Raw genomic sequence first — 26,382 nt, 5'->3', positions numbered from 1 at the left:
GGGTGCATTAGAACCATTAAGACATGCAACACAAGTGGTGAGACAAGACAGACTTTAAAGCCCCTATGAAACGCTGCCTTTACTTCCTTTTAATGTGATGCGTTTCCTCTTAAAGCAGGATGCCAGTTATTGCATAACACAGTGCCAGATCATTCTAAATCAATCTCATTTAGGGAGACAAAGGCAGTTGGACAGTCCAGGTAATCTCTGGATGTTTACCGTGCAACCACAATAATCGCAGGTCTTAAGAGTGGAGGGTTGGCCCTCATTTACACATTTCATAGTGTGTACCTTGGTTTAACCCGACTTGTTAATAACCTGTGTGAACTCTCACGGTGCTTTGTTCCCTTCAGTCTAAAAGTCACCGTGGTTTTGTACTGTATATGGTGGCCATAAAAAATTTTTTGTTGCCAAATTGTAACATAAAAAAACCTTCAAAGAAATATTTCACTGTTATTTATTGGTGTGCACTCCCACCTCTTTTTCGTCGACTTAACGCGTGCTCTTTCGTCTCCCCTCTCCCACCCCCTTCTGATATAGCAGTGGCAGTTAAGAGGGTCTGGGACAACCTGATTACATAGAACAGGAAGTCAGAGGAGGGAGAGGTCTGGAGCTACAGACCCTTACACACACTGCTGCACATGATAAAGTCAGAAGGCGCAAAACAACAACAACAACAAACAACACGCAGCGATCGCTTACTCGCGTTCAGTAACAGAAACAAGACACCGAATGAAAACGGCTCTTATGGATATACAGCTTGCAAGGTAGGGTCACTGTTATTCACTCAAGTTCTTCAAAAGGATTCTGTCACGGATAATCTGTAAATATTTATGGGAATATTGAATAGTCTTTTTAAAAAAAGTAAAGCACTGTGGTGCTCTGTCTCAGTCTTGGTGATGGCGTTTAGTGTTTGGGCAAGAAGGTTGGTACTGATGCTGTGGGATCAGGACAAAGTGATTATTAGTTCATCAACGCTTGTTTAGAACACGTGTTATCAATTTCCATTTAATTTTGGATTCAGTTCCACAATTTTTTTTAACCTTTTTTATTATTAAGAAAAAAAACAGAGTATTGTATCTTGAAATTGCCAGTGTTACCAGTTCAATTGTCACTGTGTGGGTTTAGTTTACTTTAACTTTAAATTAACTAACCATATGGTTGCAAAAATAGTACACAATGCTTACTGCATGAAATAGACTGATTGGAGATAATTAAGGATGGAGATTTCAAAACCATCCCTGATAATCTATAGCCGGTCTAAACTGCCACATTACATTTGCATGCTGGATCCTAATCATTGTTGGTATATAGATGAACGATTGAGAACACCAAGATACATCCTCGCCATGGAATTAGTTCTTGTCTTATATGCACATGGTGGGCTCAGTTGAGGTGGCGTTTTCCAGACAGTTCTTTACTTTATCCGTTGTGAATAGAATACTGAGCTGTGGATGTTGTTCATGCCAGGTTGAGCAATGCACCGGGTTTAACTCTCCATCAAGAGTGTGTACTTTGCAGGCAGAAGCTGGCGGCAGAGTTAGCTGACTATTAACTGGCCACTGCTCAGGCGCGTGCATGTTTCACAAGAAGTCCCCTCTCCTACCAGCAGGCGGAGGGGCGATGACGTTGGCCGATCAGCCTCACTTAGCCAAAGGCCATGCACTCTTACTTGTACGTTAACTGCCCTCTCTGGTGCTCAAGAATGTAAAAATAGCAAGAATCCCAGTCATGTCTCGCTAACAAAGACTGATTTATTTTATTTGCGGCACTAAGCATAGAGGAGCTTTTGTCCCCCCCCCCCCCCCTCCTTCTCCTGCTCCAGACATCGTCACCAACGCTGTGAGCGCCAAAACCTCTGACGCTCTTGACACTCCTCTCTTAGAACACCCTTTGTTCAGCATAGTCGTACAGTCCTGATAGTGAGGCTAAGGGAAGCACTGCAGTCTACAAGATTGCGTATTTGTTTATTGCATTTGGGTCCGATTGCAGTGTCATGGAAATACTTTGTAGTTTTGTTACTTTTCTGCGTCATGCAAATGCAGTGATTGACTATTCAGGTGTTTTCTTAAATCATTGAAAATGTCATATGCAGTCTCTGAAATTCAGTCCTTGATTTTGGTCCCCCTAAACATTTTTATATGACGTAACATGACACATGACAAAGGTAAAGAAACTGTGTTTTGCTTAAGACAAAAATAAGTATTCCTGTTTTGGTGTAGCTGTAGTGTAACATTTCACAGACTCCTCCTTAATTATGAAATATTTCCTTTAAACATATTGACTCTGTTCAGGTACACAACTTGCTTAAATGTTTACACCTGAAGCAATTTAATAATTGAAGACTGAAGCTATTGCAACAAATAAAATAATATGAATTGTGCCGATATACCACTAAGTAATGAATGTCATCTATATATTTCACCTGATGCTTCATTTACATTTGCTCAGCTCACTCCTCATTCCTCCTAATTAGACTGAAGAATACACAAATATTGACACACCGTTGTATGTTTAATTTCCTGCTTGAGAGAGAGACTGTGCGACAGTGAGCGTAAGTGAGCCGCTGAGAGTTTTTCTTTTTCTTTTTTCATTTCATATCAAAAAGGTGGTTTGTTTTCTGCATGGCCATAAAATGTTCTCTGGTTGTGATTTCTGGCAGATTAAACGATGCCACATACTAATTTGTTCCGTTATCGCCAACATATTGACCTTCCTCCTCTCTTCTTCACCCATGCGCCCTGCCTCTCCCTCGCTCATCCCTTGCACTGTGTTTTTCTGAGGAACAAACAGAGAAGCTGTCCTAGTCTGCATGAGTCAGTGCAGCTGGGGTGCAGGTCATTTACCCACAGCCCACTCAGAGGGGACAGATGGCCCGGCCACTCGCATGCTGCTAAGTGCTAACGATGCACCCAGTCTGTGAGCTAAGCTAATGCTAACACAGAATGGGTGAACCTGATAATTCTCTCAAAACACTTATTTACTGTATATAGAGATGACTAATGCACCAGGGCTTCTTTTTTTTCATTTTATGTACAGTTTTGTGTGGCTTGTGCTGCTGATTTCACTTGGGAATGTACGATAATGACACTTAGTGCATTCCCAAGTGAAATCAGCCAAGACACGTATAATACAAATTCCCTTGTATTGTATTGTGGATACTGAGGTTTTGCAAAATATGAGTATTGTATGGATTGTGTACAGAGATATTCTCTCTTTATTTGTATTCCTGGTAGTCTTTCTTTTAAAGGTTCTTTATATGAAAGTCAGACCATTAATTTATCTATTTAAATATATGTACACCTAGAGTGGAGTGATGTCTACCTGAGCAGAGAACGAAGGCACTCTGCCTCCATGTGTGGGTTGTTATCTGAGCTCGTCCTTGCTTTGTTGACATCGTCGGGCTGGCCGCGTAAACCTTTTTAGTGCATGTGAGCGTGCCCCGCTGGTTACCCCATGGCTGCCACTCTGCACTCATATGGCGATTACAGCTGATAACGACGTCCTGACTCTTGCCGTTGTCACGGAAGCGTAGCGCCTACCGTAGCGCCTACCCCGTGTTAGTGCAAACAACGGCAACGGTGCGGACAGAGCTGTTAGTGCTGTTACCACTGTTCACTAGATATGCTCTGATTTTATTTTATTTTTTGCTTTATATCATGATAACACTAATCTTTATCTAGCTGTTTTAATTATCGTATCTTAACTGCATACTGAGACATAGATACTGGCATTTTAAAAGAAGCATGGAGCCCTAAGTGCCTATGTATTGTGATTTAGTGGCATATTTGCTGTGCACTTCCCTTAGCGATGCTTCTATGGTTATATGCTCTTGTTCTGTGTTCTCCTATTGCAAAAAGACAGGAAAGTAGATTGCAAGTATGGTTGGATGTTGTCTGTGCAGTTGTCTTGATTGAGTGCACATGCTGCACTCAATCAAGTATATGTATGCAGCAGCAGCACATATACCAGAACAATTTCAATCTATAAAGTCATAGGAGTAGCTTGTAAACTTGCATATGCATGCCTGCATTACAACTGACTGTCATACATGAGTCAGTTAAAAACACAAATGACTCCATTGTTGTTGTGTCAACAGTCATTTGACAGCAGTGTCAGAGAAACCTGTCCACGTCCTGAAGACACAGGCTTGTGTAATGTCCCAACTGCTGCGACTGCAGAAATAAGTATCCCACAGGCCTGTCCCGGTACCATTAGAGATATGGAGGATGAGTTTAAGTATGTAGTTTTACAGCCTTTGATGGCAGTACATTCACATTAGCAATTAGTGCACTTAAAGGCTTTTCAGGCCACATTAATCCATCTAAACCATGAAGCACAATTAGCCTTTTTAGCACAGTAAAACTGGAGTTGGTGGAGCTAGAGTGGTGTTGGCAGGATGGTTCACCAGGAACTAGTTGTATACATTTAGACTAATAGACTAGATCAAACTCTTTGGCCACACACGTATTTTTAGCAGCTGCGGGCTAAAACATAGAGCTCATTTCCACTGTCTTACTGCATTTAGGAGTCTTGCCAAGTCTTTAATCAACATGCAGTGCTACCATATTGTCTCATTCGATTCTCTACTTCTCCTGGTATGGATTCTGGCATGGCACGTTACCAAGTAGGACATTTCCAAAGTCTGATGTATGAATGCTACGGCTCATTTAATTCTTTATATCTGGCAACAGGGAAAAGACTCTGAAATGTTAGCTATGGAGCTCCAATAGATAAGACATGTCTAACAATAGCCAGATGGCTTTGTAGATAAAGTCTCTATTGATGCCAGCCACGGTCTAAAAGGAATAGTTTAACACTTGCATTGTCACAACCGCAACAAATGGATGTTTTCCAAGGGGTTATATGCAAGACTATTTCATGGCCGACTGCTGGCTGTAGATACAATTCAGTTTATTAGACAGACACGAGAGTGGTGCCAACTTCTTATTAAGTAAGCAAATAAGCCCATTTCTCCAAAATGCTATATTAGATTGTCTATTTCGCGTATTTTCTCCATCCTTACGCACGTAACCGACTTCTTTCTTCATCTTTGCCTTTGTCATGCTCCAGTGTTGTTAGGTCAGAAGGCCTCTGACGGCAGCGTGACTCCACTCAGTTGGCATCTCCCCTCAACCCTCCCACCCTTCCTTCCCCTGTCATCTTCTTAGTCAGACCCTCAATGCCCTCTCTGTCTGGCCCCATAGGCTGTAGGTCCTGGGTGGGCGAATAGAGGGTGTCTTCCTGTGTTTCACCCTATCAGAAGACACTGGGACGCTTGGAGAAAGGGGAAAGGGGGGGATGGACAGGGGTTGGTGGGGACAGCTGCCATGCTAGGGGAGCCCCCACCACCCCAGTCCAGTATCGTCCCATGCCGTCCCATTCCCAAGCCTGGGGCCCCGTGAACACCAGACTTCGACAAGTTGAAGTGGGCTCTGTGATTGTTGAGTGAGCTGAATGGTTCACAATCAGTTGGTGGATTAAGGAAGACTAGAATGGATGTGTATCTTTCCTTCAGTCATTAAGTACTTGACCCTGGCTCGGACCAGTTGGGATTTAGACATTAATTCGACACTGGCTACAATGGAATACACAACAAAAAGCAGAACAAGATGCCTCATCATGTTCTTCATGAGCCTTGACAGGAGGTATGTAATGGTGGACTAACTACTCAGTATTTGGCAGAGGTCATCTGCATTTATTGTCTGGGATTCTGGGTCAAATTGACTAAATCGAGTCAAGGGAAAGATTTTTTCTTTCTGGAGTAACCTGATTTATTGACCACAAAAGCAGGTTTCCAACAAGTCTGACACAAGAGTGTACATGCATGACATATGTTCATAGTAAAAGCAAATCATAGGGATAAATGGCAGAGGTTACTCGTAGTGTTGCATCCTTGCATCTTATATTTGTAAACCCAAAGTGCAACTACAAGTGAAAGAAATGCTCTGATAAATTATTGGTATCAGTTTTTTTTCCTTTTTATGCAGGCACATTAGGGCAAAAAAGTGTTGTCTCACTACAAGTGCCTGTTCTCCCACTGCGCTCTCAGTCCAAATGCTTTTAATAAAAAAGAAAAAACAACACTTCTGGCCGCAGCGCATATCACTAACGCACTTAAAATCTGCCCGCATTGGTTCAAAAATATGGTGGATGGTAGAGGAGAAATCAAATTACTGACCAGCTGCACCCAAATGTGGATTTTACAGTAACCGAGTTATTGCACTGCATGTAAATGTGTTTGACTTCCTGCCGTAACCTGATTTCTTCCACTTTCCTGTTGTCTGTTGTGCATATAAATGAAGTCACTGTCCGTATGTATGTTTCTGACTCTGGAAAATCGTTTCATCTGTGTATCATTATATAGGTTTTTATTTTTATGCACGTGTCTGGTGATGAATGGGTGGTACAAATCAAAGTGGTGCATAATTGTGCATGAGCAGAGCTGTGTGAAAGTCCACAGATGGAGGAGAGATGCTGAAGCTAGCACACAGCATGTCATCCCAGAACTACTCCTGTCTGTGACCATGCTAATTCAGAAACGGTGGTTGCAGATTCTCTTCAGGGATGCTCTTCTTTGCATCAAAGGCCGCTGATTGTAACTGTGGTTGACCCTTCGCGCCGTGTAACGTGGGAATTTCCAATTTCATTTTGATCTTCGATTTCTTTTGGGAGTTTCCATAGTTCCATTTCTTCTTCATTCCAACTTATTCTCAATTATTTTGAGATGAATGCATTTTGACTGCCTTGCCCCAGGAGTGAACGGCTGTTGACACATCCTCTTTCTTGTTATCTTTTTTATTATTTCCTTGCTGTACTAATTATGGCCCAATACATCTTTTTATACATCTTATTTGGGGCAGTTATTTTAACTATTTATCTTTTGGCTTCCTTTTTGTCTTGCTGCATTAATCTCTCCTTTGTTGTACGTGATGAAATGTTTTGATGTTTTTCATATGATACTCTACTTAATGTAGCCCCTTTTTATAGTTCTTTTATGATCTATCAGTATTATCAAGTGCTGTTCTTAAAAGCTGTTTAATTTTGCAGAAACTGCAGCCACCTGTGTGATGTATGTTTGTCAAGTCAATGTCAAAGAGCAGTCCAAGCAATACATTTAGAAATTCTCAGATATCAACATTTAAATATTGATGGTATCTTGTGTTTTTGGTCCAACACAAAACAAATATAAATGCAACTGTTTAAGAAGTGTAAGAAACTGGTTGGTTTCTCATGAATTTGACAAAGAACTCTTACTCAATGACTGTGAAGCAGTTTGATTAAACAGGTCTCACTTGCCTCACTTGTCCTCAGCGTGCACAACTTACCCAGTTGTCAACTTCTCACCCTGGGCGGGCCTGGCCCTGCTGTAACCTAAGCTCTTGGTCCTTCTGTTCCCCACAGGGTAACTTGACCCAAGATTGCTTTGTCATGAGAGAGAGCGAGAGAGAGCGAGAGAGCAAGAGAGAGAGACTCTCCACGCCCATATCAGCGTTGTTTTAGCACATTCACTTTAGCTATTACGGTTAAATTTAAATTTGGCATTTAAGGAGGCCTGCCTCAAAGAATGTATTTAATAGGTTTAAGCCTCATTTGGACTGTGTGGGTGTGTTTGTGATTATATAATGCTGTCCTTTAGAACTACAGTGTCTAAAACATGTGCTGCACGTGTGTGTCAGTGTTTAAAAAAATAAATAAATAATTGTGTATGTCATTTCATGTTTTTGTCCATGGTATTCCTGTATGTCCGTGTGCCTGCACTTTAAAAGCTAGGGGCCTTTCAGATCTACAAGTTGTTTTTTCATTCTGTTTGTGCAGGGAAAGGTCTGATGCTCATCATGCTGTCTCAGTCAGGGGCTTGGCCCACTAACAAAGAGCACCCTGTGGATGGAAAAACAGCTAAGAGATGAAAAAGAAACGCACATCCACAGCATTGTTAAATACGGTCAAAATCCTACCCCGAAACAATAACAAAAAAGCTTCAGTTTGCATTCCTCACACTCTGTTAGTCTGCTTCCTGGTCTGTCTGATCTCTGTGCTGGTTGCTTGTGTACTTGGTCTATCATTTACTCACATCTTTCAAACGGGACTGGGAAGGTTCCTGGTATTCGATCAGTTATTTGATTTGTTACGAGTACTACACGATTCGGTTGGTACGTACTTTCCCTAGCTTCAGCAACAAAGGGGAGTGAATCATTTTTTAATGACTGTCTTATCTTATGATAAAATCCAGCAGTTGCTCAGACAAGTTTAGCTAGTATTTTGTGGAGAGCTTATTTTGAGCCACAAAACAAAACATTCAGCCCATGACTTGGCAAAATCAAAGAGTTCATGACCCTCTTGAGTCTGCATATAAATGAACGACTGCTGGATATGTTTTCTAAATATAACTCCAAACACCATGAGGTGGAAAATACAATCTAGAAAGAGATCAGTGTGGCGTCGTATTTACTTCTGAAGGTCTGAATAGGAATAGGCTTCTCACTCTCACTGACCTATATCTTTGAAACAACACATGATATGACTGCTATGCGTGATATGTAAACAAGTTCTGAAGCGTGATGATTTGTTTTTGTCTGCCGTGAGTAAAATAGCTATATTTTGAATTGCAGTGGGAAGTTTTTATATTTCAGTAATGACTTACTGATGTATTAAATTGTTGCAGATAAAAAGGGATGCACTTTAGGATAAGGAATTAATTAGTTAAACTCTTTTTTTTCTTTTCTTCTGCTTTGTGGTCCCTTTTTCTCACAGACTGCAAATCCCATTTGAAAGAAAATACCCAATAGCCTGTTCCTCTTTTAGTTATTCACCCCAATCATGGTGCTAGGCCACACTATGTGGCTTTTGTTCTGGACATCCCAGACACATATTTCTGGTTTGCGGGCCTCTTTCCTCTGGCCTCGAGTATTCTTCAGTGAGGGCAGTGCAGCTGGTGGAGAATGCACACAGAGACACAAGCTATGCTAGGACACATTGGCTAAACTGGAAGCATTTGGCCAGAGGTCAGGCAAGAATGGAGCAGTCATTGTGAGAACACACATATAACCTTTGGCCTCATTTCTCTGCAGGCATGGAAGAAGCGGTGGTTTGTTCTTCGCAGTGGCCGTCTGACAGGCGACCCAGACGTATTGGAGTACTACAAGAATGACCATGCCAAGAAGCCCATCCGTGTGATTGATCTCAACTTGTGCGAGCAGGTATGGTTCCTCTGCAATCTCAAAAGGCACGTTCCACATTTCTAAATCTATGGTTAATTCTTAATTTGAATTTAGTCCAATCTTGTTCATGTGAGCATGGCGTTTTTACTGTACATGGCGGTTTTACTGTACGCCATAGGTAGACAATCTCTTTGGGCCGTGTTGGCCAAGGGTACTGGTGAATTTGTAAAACATTTTCCTTTCTCGTCACTCCAAATGATTGAAAATCTGTAATGGATTAAAAATGTTTTTGTGAATATTTATTATCACACCAGGAGTAGGTTTTCAGGTGCAAGGAATTTGCTTTAGTGTGTTAGACATTTACAGTACCCTGGACTATTCCGCATTAAGAGCTCTCCAGTAGTAGTCGGCTGTCGACCCAACAGCCGACTACTACAGATGAACACAATCGGCCGCCGGTTGTAACCAAACGCTTTCAGTAGTTCGGCCATGACCAGTGACTGGCCACCGGTCAGCCTTATATTTCATAAAGCTCACAATTTGTCAGAACTGCAAGTATAAAATAAGCTGTGAATAACAACAGTACAGATATTTAGAAGAAACTAACTTAATCAGATGTATATAAAATATATATTTAAGAGGGAATTATGATCTGTTTAACTTCCCAGCACTAGCTCCACTTAGCTAATGATACATAAATAAAACTACTAATGCCAATAGTAATCATAGTAAGTATTTACATAGAAATATAATCATTTTTCCCCCTAATTTGAATCAAGGGTATTTATGCAAATAACTGATGTAGATAACAGTTTACACCGAGTTTGGAAGGGCTATTTATTTCAGCTCTACTACTTATCCATGCAAATAACTTCCTTTTTCATTGGCTGTAAATATGTAATGCATTCATATATTTGCCAATATATTTGTTTGCGACTGATACGGATATTTAAGTAAGCCTTGTTTGTTACCGCTTCAGGTGGACGCTGGGCTGACGTTCAACAAGAAGGACCTGGAGCACAGGTTCATATTCGACATCAAGACCATTGACCGTGTCTTCTACCTGGTGGCTGACACCGAAGACGAGATGAATAAGTGGGTTCGCTGCATCTGTGACATCTGTGGATTTAACCCCACTGACGACGGTGAGCATTGGCATTGGATGGTTAACCACACATCCCAGCTGTATTACATCACTATTGCTTCAACCTGAGGCACGTTGAGACAAAAGGGATTGAAGTTTTTCTTCACTGGGACAGTTTTCACACGGCGTTTAAGTTTAAGCCACATGCAATCACCCGCATAGCATGCTTTTTTTAAAACATTTTGTGCCATTTGGTCAGATAGCTTGGGGTATCCAAATCTGAGTGTTTACATTCTATTTCTATGAAGAACAGGACTTGAAAAGAACCGATTGAAAGTGGTAGATATGGTTTAATACATCTTATGTGATGAACAGCTTTGAACACATGTATTCTGTTACTTTGGGCTCTGAGGCAGATGCCTGTGATTGATGAACCAGAATTATCATTTTGTTGTTGACTATAATTTATTGCTAAAATGATAAAATACCAAACAGGAATCGTCCATCCTCTGAGATCCTCAGAGCAATTCTTCAACCATTATCCACCTGATGTTGCCACGGTGACAGTAACCAGCACTATGGAATTACCAGTGTAATATGTAAACAAAGAAACATAATTCACCAACACAAGAAATTGCTGTGGAGCAGCTTCATCACCAGCAGTCAGTTTGATTGGTCTCTCTTATTTGATGCCACTGTTGTGCCTCTCAACTATCTGCCTCTCTCTCGCTCTCTCCCTGAAGGAGTTAGGCGAACTAGCTGAATGTGCCAGAAGGCCTCTATTCAGCATAGTTCTCAGCAGAGCTCTAATGATCCATGTGTTGATCCATGTGTTGCGTTAAATCTCACGTTACCCTCGTCCCCAATACTGTATAATCAAATCATTGTATCTCTGTCGGTCTCACTGCCCCGCTGGCAACCTGGCAACTGAGTCACAGATTATGCTCCTCCAAGGTCGGCTTTGACTATGCCCCCACCTCTGTTACATAGCTAATGTTGCAGGGCAAACCCGATAACGCTCTTCAACGCAATCATTGAAACTGGCTGTTAAAACCCTGATGTGCAAACAAACAGTAAGCCCATTCAAGGAGAAACTGGGTCTGAAGACAAAAATCCTTGCAGATAGCCCTCCTCACAATTCTTGTTACAAAAGAATGTCCTTGGCTCCCTCTTTAGCGCTCGCTTTCACTCCTCTGCGTGTGAGACCCAACTCGGTGCTCTGTCGTGTGTGGCCACACTAGAGTGCTTCATGGCTGGCCTGGTATTAGAGGTGGGAATGTTTGGCGAGACAGTGGAGGAGGTAAAGATGAGTATGAGCAGAGGGGATTCTCCCTTTTCCTGTATGAATCAGCACACACAGCTTCAAACAAATGTGGGGGGGAAAAGGGAAGAGGATAGCAGAGGAGCAAATGATGTACCGTGATTAGAGAAGTCGACTTTATAAAGAGGAGAAAGAGGGGTTTTCTCCTTGTGTAAGAGAAAACCATGTCGGTTATCGAAGAGAGTGGGATGAGAACTGTGAAAAAGGAGAAAAAAAAAAGAAAGATGCGGAATGAATACAGATATACTATTTCACCAAGCATACGCATCAGCCATCTTGGCTCTCAGTGCAGTGCAACAATCAGCTCGAGCAGAAGGGTTTGAAAAAGACTCTGGTATTTATGTGATAAAGCAGAGACCTTGAGGAAATGCTGTCTGAGAAGGATTGTGTGGGATTCTGAAGGCGAACGCCATATTCAGGCTGTTCACGAACAAATTTTGCTTTTAAGTGGGGTTTCATGCGTATACGTGTGTTGGACGTGAAGAAAAGGCTGGAGATATAAATTCATGCTGATTTTCTTTTTCTTTTTTTTGGAGTACATTCACAGCAATGACTGGATTGCGTGAAGTTCGCTGTCAGTGTTACTGAGGGAATCTTGTCACATGCATGTCACACCTATGTATATCATGCCCTTCCTCTCAAGTTGGACAGTGCGCTTTACCTGAAAAGGTTTGATTTCTCTCTGAAGTCTTCCACCCAAGAAGAAAGTGAGGTTTTAGATTCTCGTGACTTCAGGCGAACTGTTTTGATTTTTTGTGGATTTATTCTAAAGAGATATCTGAGATTTGTCCTCGGGTTGTTGCGTCTACACACATCCGCCGCTCGGGTTCAGATAATATGGACATGTAAAGTTGATGTAGTGTCAGTGTGGTGACTGTAGACTGTTACATTGGAATTGGGTTGCTAGGAAACAGCTTGGGTCCAAGTTTACTCAGCCAGTTGACATCGGCAAACACCGTTTGCTGTTTACTTTCTGCTTATTATCATCAGTCAACAACATCACCGCGCGGACTCAGTGGGCTTTACAGATCCACAGTAGGAGCGGGGCTCGGCTTCCTTGTATGACTGAGGGTTCAGTTGGAGCCAGAGGTTATTAAAAATACAACAATGTGGTTATTATCCAGCATTATGCTTATATTAGCACAAATTCAGTATGAGATGTCCATAAAATAAATAGGACAATAAAAGAGCTGATGGATCCTTCAACCTTACATTACATTAATGTGATATTCTAATGTGTGCAATATGCTGCCATGATTAATAAACGCAAAGCCACTGAACAATATGCAAGCCTCAACAGCCATTCATAGACATCTGCTGAGCCGCGTCTGAGAGATCTTGATGGCCTCTCATCTTTTGGCATCAATTTAATCACTTGATTACAGTCCTAAGAATAATGCAATTAATTAATTAGTGACCTTTTTTTTGTTGTACAATATAGCATCCCTGAAGGTTAAGGCTTCATTTAATAAAACGTGTAGGAAGTTCTTTTGTTTTTATTGGAGGTGATCGATAATTCAGTGGCAGTGGCCCACCTCCTCTCTAGTCATCTGTGACAAACCTTGTATTTTCTGGTTTAATATACTAAAGAAGATAATACGTAAACAGTCGTGAGAGGAATTAACCCCCAGTCGCCTTGTTTTGTTTCCTGCAGAGGCAGCAAAAGCTGCTCACCAGTCAGCCATTGGAGGCCTGGTGGTGGACACCCCACCACACCCAGCACTGGGTAATATCGCCGGTCCAGCAGCAGTGCTGTCCAGTGTGCCTCCTCCATACCAGCCGGTCAATGTGCGACACCTGGAATCTCAGTCCAGTTCAGAGGAGCCGCAGGATTACCTGTGGCTCGTCAACTGTGAGAGCAAAAAGCCTGAACCCAACAGGTGAGTTTGTTTGTGCTTATTATATGTATGAGTCTCTGTATTCACTTTGTTGGAGTGTTACACTGTGACATAAGCTTCTCTCTGTATTTGTCCAACCCATTTCTTCTTTTTGTACATTTCATCCTTGCTGCCACTCTCGTCCTTGTCTCTGCTGTGTGGCGTGTAGCTCAGTGCAGCGTCACTCTCCATTGGAGGGAGACCAGGAGTATTTGCTCCTGGAGGAGTGTGAGAGCAAGACTCTTCCTATTCAGGCTAGTCTGTGAGTGGCCAGCCATCCAGCTGGAACTGCCTGCTTGTGTGTGGAGTGCTACATGTGTTCAAAAAAAACAAGACGGATCAACAGCAACACTCAAACACTTGACGGCTGTAGATTTACATGACATCTGTAGATTAGAGCTGGATTTGAATTGTCCGATCCTTGTGGATCAGAACTGACTGAGTTGTACTCTACCCAACACTTTTTCGTTGCCTGCATGTTAAAAACAGCATTTACCCAACATCTTCTGAGAAAAGAGATGCTAATATAGCAAGAGGTGCCGTGTTATGTTATGTTACTAACCTTGGCTTGCAGACAATGCTGTGAAAGCTTACCTTGACTGAGTGGATTTCTTGGCTTGCCAAAATCAATTGTGGATATTTAATTCTCTGGTGCATTTGTATATTGTCTCCTCAGAGCTCATGCTGAGTGTTCCAAGTCTACCTCTTCAGAGACGGACCTGAATGACAACCTCCCATCTCACCGCACGCCCACATCCTCCACCTCCTCAGCTAAACACACCTCGCACAATGGCTTCTTCCCACAGCACCCGGCCCCTGCCTCCGCCTCCTCCATCTACGACTCGCCTCCATCACGTTGTGCCTCTCTATCAACTGACGCCGGCCTTTACCACCTCCCTCGCAGCTACTCCCAGGACACTGTGCTGCTCCCAAAGTCAGCCTCCTCCCCTGTGGCCCATCCGGACAGCGGGGATGCCTCTGAGCTCTATGTCTTCAACACACCGTCACGGAAGCCCTCAATGGAGTCACAGATTCGCAACCTTTCCATCAGTTATGATATCCCACCTACACCTGGCGCAAACTGTACCTACCAGGTGCCCCGCACTTTGTCAGTGTCGACAGGTGTAGGAGGCTCTGAGGGTGGGGGAGATGCAATACCCCCTCCCAGACCGCCCAAGCCTTCGCTCAGTTCCACCTCAGGACCCCCACCACCCCCAGCTGAGCGCTCCCCTACGGACACCTATTTTGTGCCTCGCTCAGCATCAGAGACGGACGGAAACTACTGTGTGCCTACTAGTGCTGGGAATAAGGCTTTACGCAGCAACACTATTGGCACAGTGGACTGTTCACGCCTCCGCAAAGGTTTGTGTCAGGAGAGTTTATTTTTTTTCTTCTTCTGTTGTTGGAGTAGAGATTTCCTATGCTTTGGAAAACCACTATGGAAGTAGAAATTATGCTTTATGGTCTTAAAATATTGAAATTAAATGTAAAGTTCGAGAGGACTCATCGCCAAAGCCACTTTCCTTTATACAATGTTGACCTTTTAAGTGCAGTGATATTTTGTGTTAATCTTATATGGCTTTTGCAGTACCTTTTTTACATTCTTTTGATGGATGATATCACAGGAACTCTCGACATGTTTTCTTCATACATAAAATCCCTATTTTTGCCCTTAATCTGTTCAAATTCTCAAGAGTTTATCAGATCGTAACACAGAGCAGAGAGTTTTCTGCAGATGTCCTGACGATTAAAGGCTGTGACTTTATACGTTCATACGTTAAGAATCCGATTAATATGTCCTCGCTTGTGAACAAGTGCATCCCCTCTGTTGCATCATTGAAACTACAGATATATTTAGTTATTAGCAGAACCCTTTTGGTTGTACATATACTGTGCTACGCCGTCACTTACCTTGAGAGCATTGGGGCTGTCCTCTAAATCTGACAAAACACCATACATGTGATGCATGTATTATATATTAACATAACAGCAATGTTTGTGCACCGTCATATCTTCCACTGTGTATCAAAGCAAGAGAAGATGCTACTAAAATTGGAGGTGCATTTTGTAATGAAAGTTGAGTATATTTAGAAAATAAAGTAAAGCTAATAATAAAAGGTTACATTTATAGCAGCGATTTAAAAAAATGATTCTCAACAACCTTTGTAGAAAAGCTCAAAATAGATGGCACACAACTTTGTGACAAGAAGAGAGAAACTTATGAAGTGATTGTGGACACAACACAATGTATTCTTCCACTCACTCCTCCCTCTTGTGGTGACACATGTCATTACAGAAGTATTAGTGGCAAGATAATTCAATGTGCGAGTTCACATTGAATGGACTTGAGGCTGTTGTGAACATTTCACACAACACAAGACAGGGTGGAGCGATTTATGTCTACTCTGCATCCCTGATGACAAATAAACAGGCCAGGGTGCAAATACACTGCAAAAGGACCATTGAATGGTTGAACTATTTATACTGTAAATGGGATTTCACCTGACCAATTTTTAAACTCTACGTTTTCACGTTACAATATTTCAAAGAAAGGACATTTCTCATTGCAATTATCCCCAGTCTTGATATGGGGAAACATTACGTGCAGTATATTATATGGACGTATATATTTGGTCATTTTATTTTTATTTTTATTTTTTGCAGATTTTGGATCCCAGGACTGCTACGACATTCCTAGATCATTCCCCTCTGAGAAAAGCTGTTCGTTTGACTTCAATGAAAGCTTCAACAGCTACTTTGTAAGTGTTGTTCCAAGGTTCACTGGTTTATTAACTCTGCGTTCAAGTAGTGCTTGCCTGCTTAAAGATACATTTTTTTGAGTTATGAATTTGGCTGTTTTTGTTGTCATGAGAGATGTACCATTTCCAAATGTGCACAGAGAAAACAACTTTTCGGCTTCCAATAAAGCTCAGACTTTTCTCCACTGTTCATACAATACGCTGTACTCACTGCAAATGCTGCATTCCTGTCTCTGCTCCCATGATGCTATTCTGCGTTGTGGGGCAGGGATTAGTCCTAATGTGGGAGAGAAAGCCATCGACGTGTATTACAGTTTCCTGTTTTACTTCATTGCTGCCCAATAGCATACTGCCCTACTTCATAAGCAAGCCTGCAATCATACATTATTAAGTATTTAAGTGAAATACACTGGTAAAACAATGGCTACAGTCTGGTGTTATGATAATAATCAGAAAAAAACAATTCAATGATTAATTGGCTACTGCTGTGATGTTTGCAAAGAAATTGACATCAGTTCACTTTATTGGGGATTGAAGTAACGTCACGTGTAAGAGAGATACCAGATGTACTGCAGCAGTTTCTAAAACAGTTTGAGTGTGTGTGTACAGATGACTGCTCAGTGTTTTGTCTCAAATTAAAGTTGAATATCATTACCTTGTGGCCGGAGTTTAGAGGCACATACCAGCTATGTTTGTCCATTGTGAACATGTCCGTTTGTCTTGTCACCCTCAGAAAAATAAAGGAATGATGCCAGTGGGCAGCCAGTCCACAGAAGAGGTACTAGACCAGAACTACGTACCCATGAGTGCCAACTCGCCATCACACCATAACTCGGGCACTTTGTCGGAGCCAATGCATGAACCGAACTATGTGCCCATGACCCCAAGCACCATGGAGTTCTCCTCCCTGGGAAAACAGGTCCCCCCGCCCGCCCACATGGGCTTCCGCTCCAGTCCCAAGACCCCGCCTCGCAGGCCAATGCTCAGTGACTGCCAGCCCCCGCCTGTGGACCGAAATCTCAAACCTGATCGCAAAGGTGAGAGGACAACAGGTGTCCATGCACGTGTGGTTCATACATGTTCTGTAGGTTTGATCAAGTTCTTGCTGCGGGGGTTGATGTGTGCCGGAGTGTATTGTTGCTTCAGTGTGCTCAGTATTCACTAATGCAACAACTGACCATGCTTTGTCTCGCACTCGGCTGCTATTCTCAGTGCTGGCTCATGGTCATAGAGCCATCTGCACAACATTTAATCATGTCCAACCATTGTTCATCATACTTCTGTGGACAAACGTGTTTACTAATTATGTCTCTCTTGGTTTGTCTGGTGTGTTAAATACCATTGTCTTCTTCTGTGCCCGTCCTTGACCAGCTTATTTCACCTCTTGATGAATGAGTTTAGTGCCTGCTACATCCTCTTACACCCGACACAGTAAAGCTCCTTGTAAAAAGCACTTTTGTCCAGAGCTCCAGAGGCCTGTTTTGTTTTGGAGGGGGCTGGTCCCTGTGCCATGGAGTGACCGAAGCCCGGAGTGGTCACCTCAATCCCCTTTGTTCCCTTCGTCTGAATGGAGCTCTTTGATGAAAGACCTAATAGCAAGGGGATTTACAATCTAGGCAGATTGAAAGGCTGAGTAATGGGCAAAGAGAGAAAGGGAACTGATGAGAATGTCAGGGAGACGGGGAGTCATCACGGAGGCAAACCAAAGGCCATGGCGGTCAGTGTCATTAAAGAAAGATAGTGCGCGTTCTCGAGGAAACAGTTCCCCAGTAGGGAATCCTTCCGTGCACAAACTTTTATGTGACCTCTGAATCCGTCATCTCCAAATTTGGCATGCATCATTGCGGGACTACCATGACTAAAAGTTATAAAAAGATTTTATTTTCTCCAAATCATAACTGCAAACCTTCAGTGCTCCTGAAATTTGGATGTACATTTTCAAACGGTAATACTACATCGTTAATTTGTGATTGTTTTGGCTCTAGTTCAACAGTGCAAGTTTATTCCAGAATGTATAAACTCTAATTAGAGGGGGGGGGGGGGAATCAAAGCTACTAGTAGCCAATAAAAAAAATTTACAAAGTTTTTGCCCAGTAAAAAGCCCCTTTTGTAGTTTTGACCCTGTCATTTGTAGTTTATCTTGCTATGTATCATTTCCTCTCATTGGTATTTTCCCTTTTTCTTCGCATAATCTTATTCGAATGTCTTCACCATGGTCATCACTATTTTTTGTTTGGTGTTCAAAAAAAATCTCAAAACACTCCTCCTCTGATGACATCTTGTTGATGCATTTTAATTTTATAGAAAGCACTTTGCAATTGATAATTTGAAAATTGCACTATAATAGTGAGTAACGATACTATTTAGATATTTATTCCCTAAACTGTGTTTTAAAGTAGAGAGTGTGGGTAAAACATTGTTCAATCGGTACAATAGCACATGCTCTATTGATTTTTACCTTGGATATTGTTAATTAATTAATTTACCATGAGCCATACAAGATTCCTCTGTACTGTGGACTAATTGAACTCACTACCAGCCATGTTCATCTTCTTCTTCTCTCGCTGCTTTGGTTCGTTTTTGGCGTTTACTTTATTAACGCAATGATATGTACAACTGACATTAATTGTCGTACTTTGAGATTCGTGGCACATTTGTGTTTTTGCGCTCGCCAGCGCTGCAGAACAATGTTGTGATAAGCGCCGTAATGTGAAAGGAGCGACAGCGTATGTGTCTTCGTAACGCGACATTCTCAGTGTACTCGCAGTGCTTGTACACAGCTCGCCGTGCATGCACAGCTGTGATGTCAGTCTTTGTGTGGGAAGACGTGGTGCATGGAGTGAGGTGCATGTTGGGCAGTATGTGTCCGTGGTTGTCATGACGATCCTCCTCTTGAAAACTGTGCTGCACAAAAAGGGGTTTGGATGTATGCGAGGGTGTAATTTTGTTGGTCTGCAAAGTCTCGTCTTTTGCTTTGCATGACAGGACAGTTGTGACAGTAGGGCTTAACTGTTGTGATACATTTTTTTATAATAAGCAAAGTCTTTTTTCACCAATCAGGTCAAAGTCCTAAAATAATAAGAGCAAAAGGTGTCGGTTTAGAGCGAACCGACTCTCAAACCGTAGGTGAATTCCCGAGAGGACGACGCAAGGGTAGGTACTCCACACTGAACTGCCATTGTGTATCTTTCTTTCCATTCCTTGACCTCCCTCAAACTCTACTTCATCTCGACTCTTTGCATGTTGTGAACTATTGGATTTCTCTTGTTTCTCAGGTTCGATAAGAAACCAGACTCAATTAAACTGTACCTTTTTTAATGTTTGCTGGATGCGATGAGCCCATCCATCCAGAGCTACCCAAATAGGTTTAAGAAGAACACATGGGTGTCAGAGCTGTTGCACTAATCCGGTTTTATTTTAAATCCCAGCAGGAGGGGACTGAGTGTGCACTTCATACACGGTGGATTGGAGTCACAGCATGCCTCTCAGAATAAACTGTTACTACCACCTTACACTAACTACCTTCTCCCTCTGATATGAATTCTTACACACAGTCAAACAAATGCTTGCTAACAATTCTCTTACACACATTTCTTTTTGTGTTTTTATGTAACAACACACACATTCAGATGTAGCAATCACAACTGAATTATTGTCACAAGAACACTCGCATGTCTCTGGAAAGTAGTAGATGGCTCTTCAAGAGGAAATTAAAGAGATATAATCTAATAAAAGAGAGACTCAGATAGATGATCTCTTCTGCTTGTGCACATACAGCGTGCGCTAGCAAGTAATTTACCAGGTCTTAGTCTGACTCCTTGCACACAACATTGCACATTTTGCATTGTAGAATTGCTCAATTGATTTCAGTTTGTATTGTTTTTCACCTTTTTTAAAGGAATGAAATTGATTCTAACTATATTTCTCTGTGGTTGTTTTCTTGCTACTAAACTCTCGCCACAGTTTGGAGCAGATAAGAGCCGCTTGTTTTGAGATCTCTGGGTGGTAGAAATTAAAGGAAGAGAACTGCTGCTGAATATCATTAATGAATTTATGTACTTGTAATTTATATAGATAATACCAGAGAGAGTTGCTATTTAAATGGCATACATTTCGATTTTCATCCCGATTTTCAACAATTTGGTTGTGGATTTTCAGCCGTTTGTTTAAAAAAAAAAAAAAGTAATGAGAATTCTCATTTAGTTTACAAAATACGGTTGTTTACATCTACATTCATTATGCAGTCATTTGTTCCAGTCTTGATCTGCATTAGTAATAATGATACGATTTAAAACTATTACAATTTAACATTCTGAACACAAAGGTTGATTAATTTCACATTTACAACATTTCAGTCGTAGACCTTTCTCAGCCTTACATACATGTAGCTAAAGTATGTTTCTTGAGCAGTGGCTGACTGTTATGTGTACTTTGCTTCAGGAAGACCAGCTCCACTTGAGATCATACCACTGCCTGAATGGGAGGAGCCCTGCACGCCTGTCCGCTCGCCTGTCACACGGTCATTCGCTCGGGAGTAAGTATCTAAGATGATCTGCAGCATTTTTTTTGTAGTTCTGCATTTTGTTAACAACTAAGGGAATGTTCACGCCACTCTGTTTCCTGAGCCCTTCTTATTAGTTGTGCTTTAAAAAAAGAAAGAAAAAGCGAAAGCAATAAAAATAAATGACTGCACTTCTTCTCCAAGGGACTAAACTTACGGAAACAGCGTGCATTGTTTTTACATTACCAACAAAAAATACAGTACTAGTAAACATATTATTTGGCGTGAACATTCCCTTTTGTAATACAATTAACTGAATAAGTAGGCACTAACACTTCATGCTTTACTGTAGTCACCTTGTGACCGACGTAGCACTGCTCATACACGCTGGTCTGGGATATGCCTGAGAGCTACATTATGCTGAATGCAGTTTATTGTCTGGTATTAGGTCTATTCCTGTGCTTTGTGCTGCGGGAACTGCAGGCTGCAGTGGGTTATAGCTGTGGCTGTTATGTCTGTGATGTATCTTGTGTTCACCAGAGACTGTACTTGTCTGGAAGTCAGTGTGTAAACAGTGTGAATGCTGCTCAGTCTTTCTAGGTTTCCAATGCCAACGAGACCCGCGTCAGTGCATAGTACGGCCTCCAGCACTGACTCCGAAGACTGTGATGAGAATTATGTAGCCATGGTCTCTAATAAGTCCACAGATGAACCAGTATGTAACACACACCTATCCTCTGATATAAGAAGTTGCATGATTATTGTTTTCTAATCTCAAATCGCAGATGATCAAAGCGCCGGAAAAATGAGCTAAATGTCCTACTTGATTATTATGGAAATGTGTTTTTGTGGCTTGTTTGAAACTATTTGTACATTTCATATACAACAATGATTTAAAAGACGGCACTGCAGGTGCACTGTGAATATATAGTAGAGTATGTATGAGGCAGGCAAAGTGTTCAAGGTTGAACACCTTGCAACCGAGAATGTTAAACTGTATTTGTTGCACAGAAACTATTAGAAAGCTAATATGCTTACAGGCATACATACATACATACATACATTAGTGTGGACAAATAACTGGTTGCTGCAGATGGACTCCTCACCACTTCAACTCTTTTCTTTGCAATTTCTTCTTGTTCTGCAGCTCTGCTCTCTTTATTCTCTATTTTGTTTTTTAGCTTTTCAGGTATTGAGGTCTTAAAAAAAAAAAAAGTTTGTTTTTTCAAATAAGTACCCTTACTTCGCTTTTAGTTTCTTTAGGCATCAAAATAAGATGCATTTTAGTCATTCTGTGATGCCTCTCTGTAATAGGCACTATTGGCTTATGTAAGCATAATAATATTGGGCACATCAGCCATACATTGATGGGATGACATTTCATTGGGGTTTCTTTCTCTTACATTTTGGGTATCAGGTGAATACTTTTCCTGTTTTTCTTGCTGTAACAATTTAACCTTTTCCAACATTTGCTTTGATATTATCTGCTGACTTCCTGATCTTTCATCACCTATGTTAATTTCTTTCTCCCTAGTTCCTCATTTCTTTGGCTTCACCAGAGCTCTGGCTTCATTCGTTTTCTTTTTCCCGCATTTTGTTCTTGACCATCTGCCGTTTCTTTTTTCCTTTGTCACTGCTTCCTTCTCACTCTGTGTAGAGAGGAGTCCTTCTACTGCACAGTCCCCATCACCCCTGTAAAGAGGGAGGTGGAGGACCTTTACATCATAGAGGAGGTGAGCAGGGTTGCCAGGTTAGGCGTGCATGGCCTGCTCTGTGAGAATACCAGGGGTTACCAGTTTATCATTTGATCAGACATACTTTGCTGTGCTTTTATCCCTCCCAACACCAGCTAGAAACCATTGCAGTGCAGTGATTTTAAGATGTGAACTACCATTTACTTTCATTACAATTATTATGCATTATTCTGTCACCATCTTAGTTCTAATAATGCCGATACAACTAGTTAGGAATTAACACTACCTATAGATCATACATTTACCTTAGTGTTGTCACAATACCATAATCTGGTATAATCTTTTCTACTAACACTAAAGCTCTTTCTCCTTATCTTGAATTTGCTGTGAACACAAAGTGATGTCACTTACACACCACTACTTTATTCAGTTTACAAACGGGAAAGCATAATAAACTAAACAATAACCCACTCTGCAAGTTAAGTACAAAAACCTTTTCAGAATTTAAATTTAAATTATTAGATACTTTGCCAAGTATTTTGTATGTAGTCTATTGAATCAACTGGAGTTTGGGCATGTCACTCTCCATTTTTGTTTGCTGTATCAGCAACATGATGAATTCACGCTTCAGCGAACAAACTTTGTTTGATTGGACTCGTGAGATGAAAAGATGTTCGCTGATTAAACAAATCTATTCTTATAATGGAACGATGATCAACTTCATCTAAGTAGTGTTGTTGTTCACGGCTCCAATTTTGACAATTAGTATACATGGACAGATGATGTTGACTAATTGTACACACACGCACCTTTTGGGTTAATTGTGTTAATGTTTTCATTCTTTAAATGTTCCGATCCACAAACCATCAGACCTGTAAGTGCCTCGTCTGACGTTCTGAAGGGCTCGCAGAACAGACTTTGTGAAAGTACCAACTTTTTGGGAAATCCAATCGGTCAATCTCTTGCAATCTTAACAAACCAATATTAGTTATTGTGACAATGCTAGATTGTATTGAAGTATGGCTTTGCTTCACTGACACTGGCTTAATGTTCCTATTCAGTGAATAAAAGCATCTTTTTCTGGCTAACGTAGAACATGAAGCTTGGTGCCCCCATGACTGCGGATGGTGGGAGCAGTCCTATGGTGAAGCCTAAGGGAGACAAACAGGTGGAGTACCTGGATTTGGATCTTGACTCCGGCAAGTCTACCCCACCTAGGAAGGTAGGAATCAATCAGCCCTCGCATCCTGAGCCATGTGTTCACAAGTAACTTTAAAGGAACTTCAAGACCGACCTGTTTTGTGTTTTCTTTACGAAGGTCAAAAGCAATGGAACTGGAATGGCGGTGTCGGACGAGCGTGTTGACTACGTGGTTGTGGACCAGCAACGGACACAGGCCCTTAAGAGCACACGAGAGGCCTGGAACGATGGCCGCCAATCCACTGAGACAGACACCCCTTCCAAGGGACCCAAGTGACCCTGTTGTCCCAACTGCCAACCCACCCTCCAAACCCCCAAACTGTTGGGCCTTTTACACTAGTGTAGGCTCTGATGTGTGCTTTGGGACGGTCCAGCTGTCACCTTCCACCTCAGCAAGATGCTTAATGTGTAGTGGAGCTTCATAGCCACTGTTTAGTTTACACTGCTGTTAGGCCTAAGACAGCACTGTGTGTACAGTCGTAGGAAGTGGTATGAGCCAGGAATAAGCTGTTTGCAGTATGAAAGCAGGTGGAATGACTGGACTTGTCTTCGAGTTTAATGTAAGCAGACCCACAAACTTTGAACATTCACTGCCTCCTATATTGGATTACTTTTTTTTCTTTTTTTTTTGTTCTGTTCACCTTTCAATGGCTGGTGGGCGGATCCACAGTTAACATTTCCTTAAATGATCATACTGTTTGATGTTTTGGAGTATAAATTGAATCACTTGATAACATGACCACAATACTTTATCAATGCAACACTCTACTACTTAGCATAGCTGGTTAACAGAGTTGATTTTTGTTTTAGTTACTCCTGTTTGAATGGAGGGAAGTTTCCATGGACACTGGTCACAGGTCAGTTTTATAATGTTTCACGAAGTCGTTGTGAATGGCTGAAACTCACCCTGAACTGTGTCTATGGCAAACTTCAAACTTGATCTCCAAGATAATCCAGTGCGACAGAATTTCATAGTTTTATTACTTTTCTTCTCTTTTTTTCTTTCAATGTAAAGGCAGTTGAACTTGTTCATTTTTACATGTAACCAATTGCTCAAATTAAGCTTTGGATTCACTCAAGGTTTAATCCACTGAACATGATTTGATTTCCATTTACTTTGTACGTGGAGATGCTTCAATCTGTTATAGTGGAACTGCAAAGACTGTACAAAAGTGTTATGTATATAAACAGGAAAAGTGTCCTTTATTTGTATGGAATATCCAGCGTGTTTGAGTCGAGGGTATGTGGATTCTGCAGGGTAGAATCCTGTGCCTGTCTTAGGTGGTATCAGGACTTGTGATAAATGAATGAATTACTGTGAGTTTTTAAAAGAAAGTGACAGGTTTTCTATAAGTTATGCAAAGGTATCAAACTTAGACTAGAGAGAGAAAATCAGGTACTTATAATACAACTAACCATTTCTAATTTATTTCTCAAGTTATTTCATCAGGTGGATGTCTTGTCCACTTTTAGCTCAGTATTCTTGATTTAATTTGCGAAAGTCTGTTAAAATGCGTAGTTTGACAAGCGCCGGTCAATTAGTTTCACAAGTTCATTGATATTCCTCATTTCTCTCTCATCTTAGGTTTAATTTATTTCAAATTGGACTGGCATACAGTTTTGGGAAATTGACTGTCTCATGTAGTCAACGTGATACATCTTTTATATGTCTGCATAAATCTGTGCTTTACTAACCTGTGAACTCTGACTCGGAAGTCCCAAGCATGTGCTACCAGAAGATAAAATAATTGCTGTACATATTTTGCCATCAATTAGAATAACATGTATCATTTAAAAAAAATGTGCCTACTAAGTCATCTTCATTCTACTTCACTCTTTCCTTATTGCAGTCTTTTTGTGATACAGACTGCAAAACTGATGATGCTTTATCTTTTTTAATGAATCTCGACAGAAAATGTAAATTTTGAAAGTGGACTAAATAAAATCCAACCTCTTATGCATGTGTTGTCTTTCTTCAGTATGATTTCCATGATAAGAAAATGGAAAAGAGAAGGTGAAGAAATGTTAAAGTAACTTTATGTCCCGTGCATGGTGAGTGTTCTTTTATTTTGTTTTTCATTTCTGTCTTTTCAATCGCATTCATATTTCCAAATCGGAAATACCTTTCCACAAGCTCAGACCTTGATATCTTGAGAATTTCAAAGTTATATTGAAAAGTTGTATAGAGTAGTTTATCATGAAAATTGCCTCGACATCCTGAGAAATTATAGCCTGCAACTATGACCATACCAGAAGTCCTGTGTGTTCAATAAGCTAACAAGTAAACTGGACATATCTTGAATGTGTGCATTTCTAGTTTCCCTAAAATATGTAATTTGTCTTTGAACTGCAAGTTACGTTTTTGACTTCTTAAACCAAATGAAGGTTGGCGGCATGGACGTGATCCATAATCTTTTTTGCACAAAGCAAGCTTTAGATTTAGATATGATATACAAATATAAAATGATGGCAACTTTGATGGATATATTTCAGGTAGACATTTTAGTGGTTACAAGATCATGGCGTACAATGCGTCACTTCCGGTTGCCATCTTTGTTTCGTGCAAAGAAAAAGTCCGAACTTCAAAAGCGGGCTTAATTGAACTCTTTATAGTTGAGTTCCTTATGGCAGCAAGGAGATTATTTGTGTGCTCTTCTTGCACAGAAGATTCAGGAAATGTCTTCCTTACAAAGGTAAATGTTAACACTTCTCATAATCTAATAAAATAATACGTTTTTGAGATGCCTTAATTAGTTATCTTAGGTTAGTTAATTTATTGACGCAG

General features: G+C 41.1%; 1 protein-coding gene across 12 annotated transcripts in view; it reads left to right on the top strand.

Moving 5' to 3' along the window:
* Window positions 1–25,558, top strand: part of gab1 (GRB2-associated binding protein 1) — a 45,969-nt gene extending 20,411 nt beyond the window's left edge. For 2 of the 12 annotated variants that reach the window (XM_034543541.1, XM_034543460.1), the window contains 12 exons: window positions 9,072–9,200; window positions 10,141–10,306; window positions 13,221–13,446; window positions 13,613–13,705; window positions 14,120–14,805; window positions 16,108–16,202; window positions 16,936–17,239; window positions 19,263–19,355; window positions 20,643–20,736; window positions 21,295–21,418; window positions 23,491–23,619; window positions 23,716–25,558. In XM_034543541.1, the coding sequence (XP_034399432.1) occupies window positions 9,072–9,200; window positions 10,141–10,306; window positions 13,221–13,446; window positions 13,613–13,705; window positions 14,120–14,805; window positions 16,108–16,202; window positions 16,936–17,239; window positions 19,263–19,355; window positions 20,643–20,736; window positions 21,295–21,418; window positions 23,491–23,619; window positions 23,716–23,874 (2,298 nt within the window). In that variant the 3' untranslated portion in view covers window positions 23,875–25,558. Of the gene's footprint in view, window positions 1–531; window positions 768–9,071; window positions 9,201–10,140; window positions 10,307–13,220; window positions 13,447–13,612; window positions 13,706–14,119; window positions 14,806–16,107; window positions 16,203–16,935; window positions 17,240–19,262; window positions 19,356–20,642; window positions 20,737–21,294; window positions 21,419–23,490; window positions 23,620–23,715 lie in introns of those variants that run through there. The other 10 variants (XM_034543377.1, XM_034543699.1, XM_034543619.1 and 7 more) reach the window with 10 other exon arrangements.
* The last annotated feature ends 824 nt before the right edge of the window (window positions 25,559–26,382 follow it).

This window comes from Cyclopterus lumpus, chromosome 1, assembly GCF_009769545.1.
Source record: "Cyclopterus lumpus isolate fCycLum1 chromosome 1, fCycLum1.pri, whole genome shotgun sequence".
In the NCBI taxonomy this organism is placed as follows: Eukaryota; Metazoa; Chordata; class Actinopteri; order Perciformes; family Cyclopteridae; genus Cyclopterus; species Cyclopterus lumpus.
This window is presented reverse-complemented; position numbering and strand designations above follow the sequence as displayed.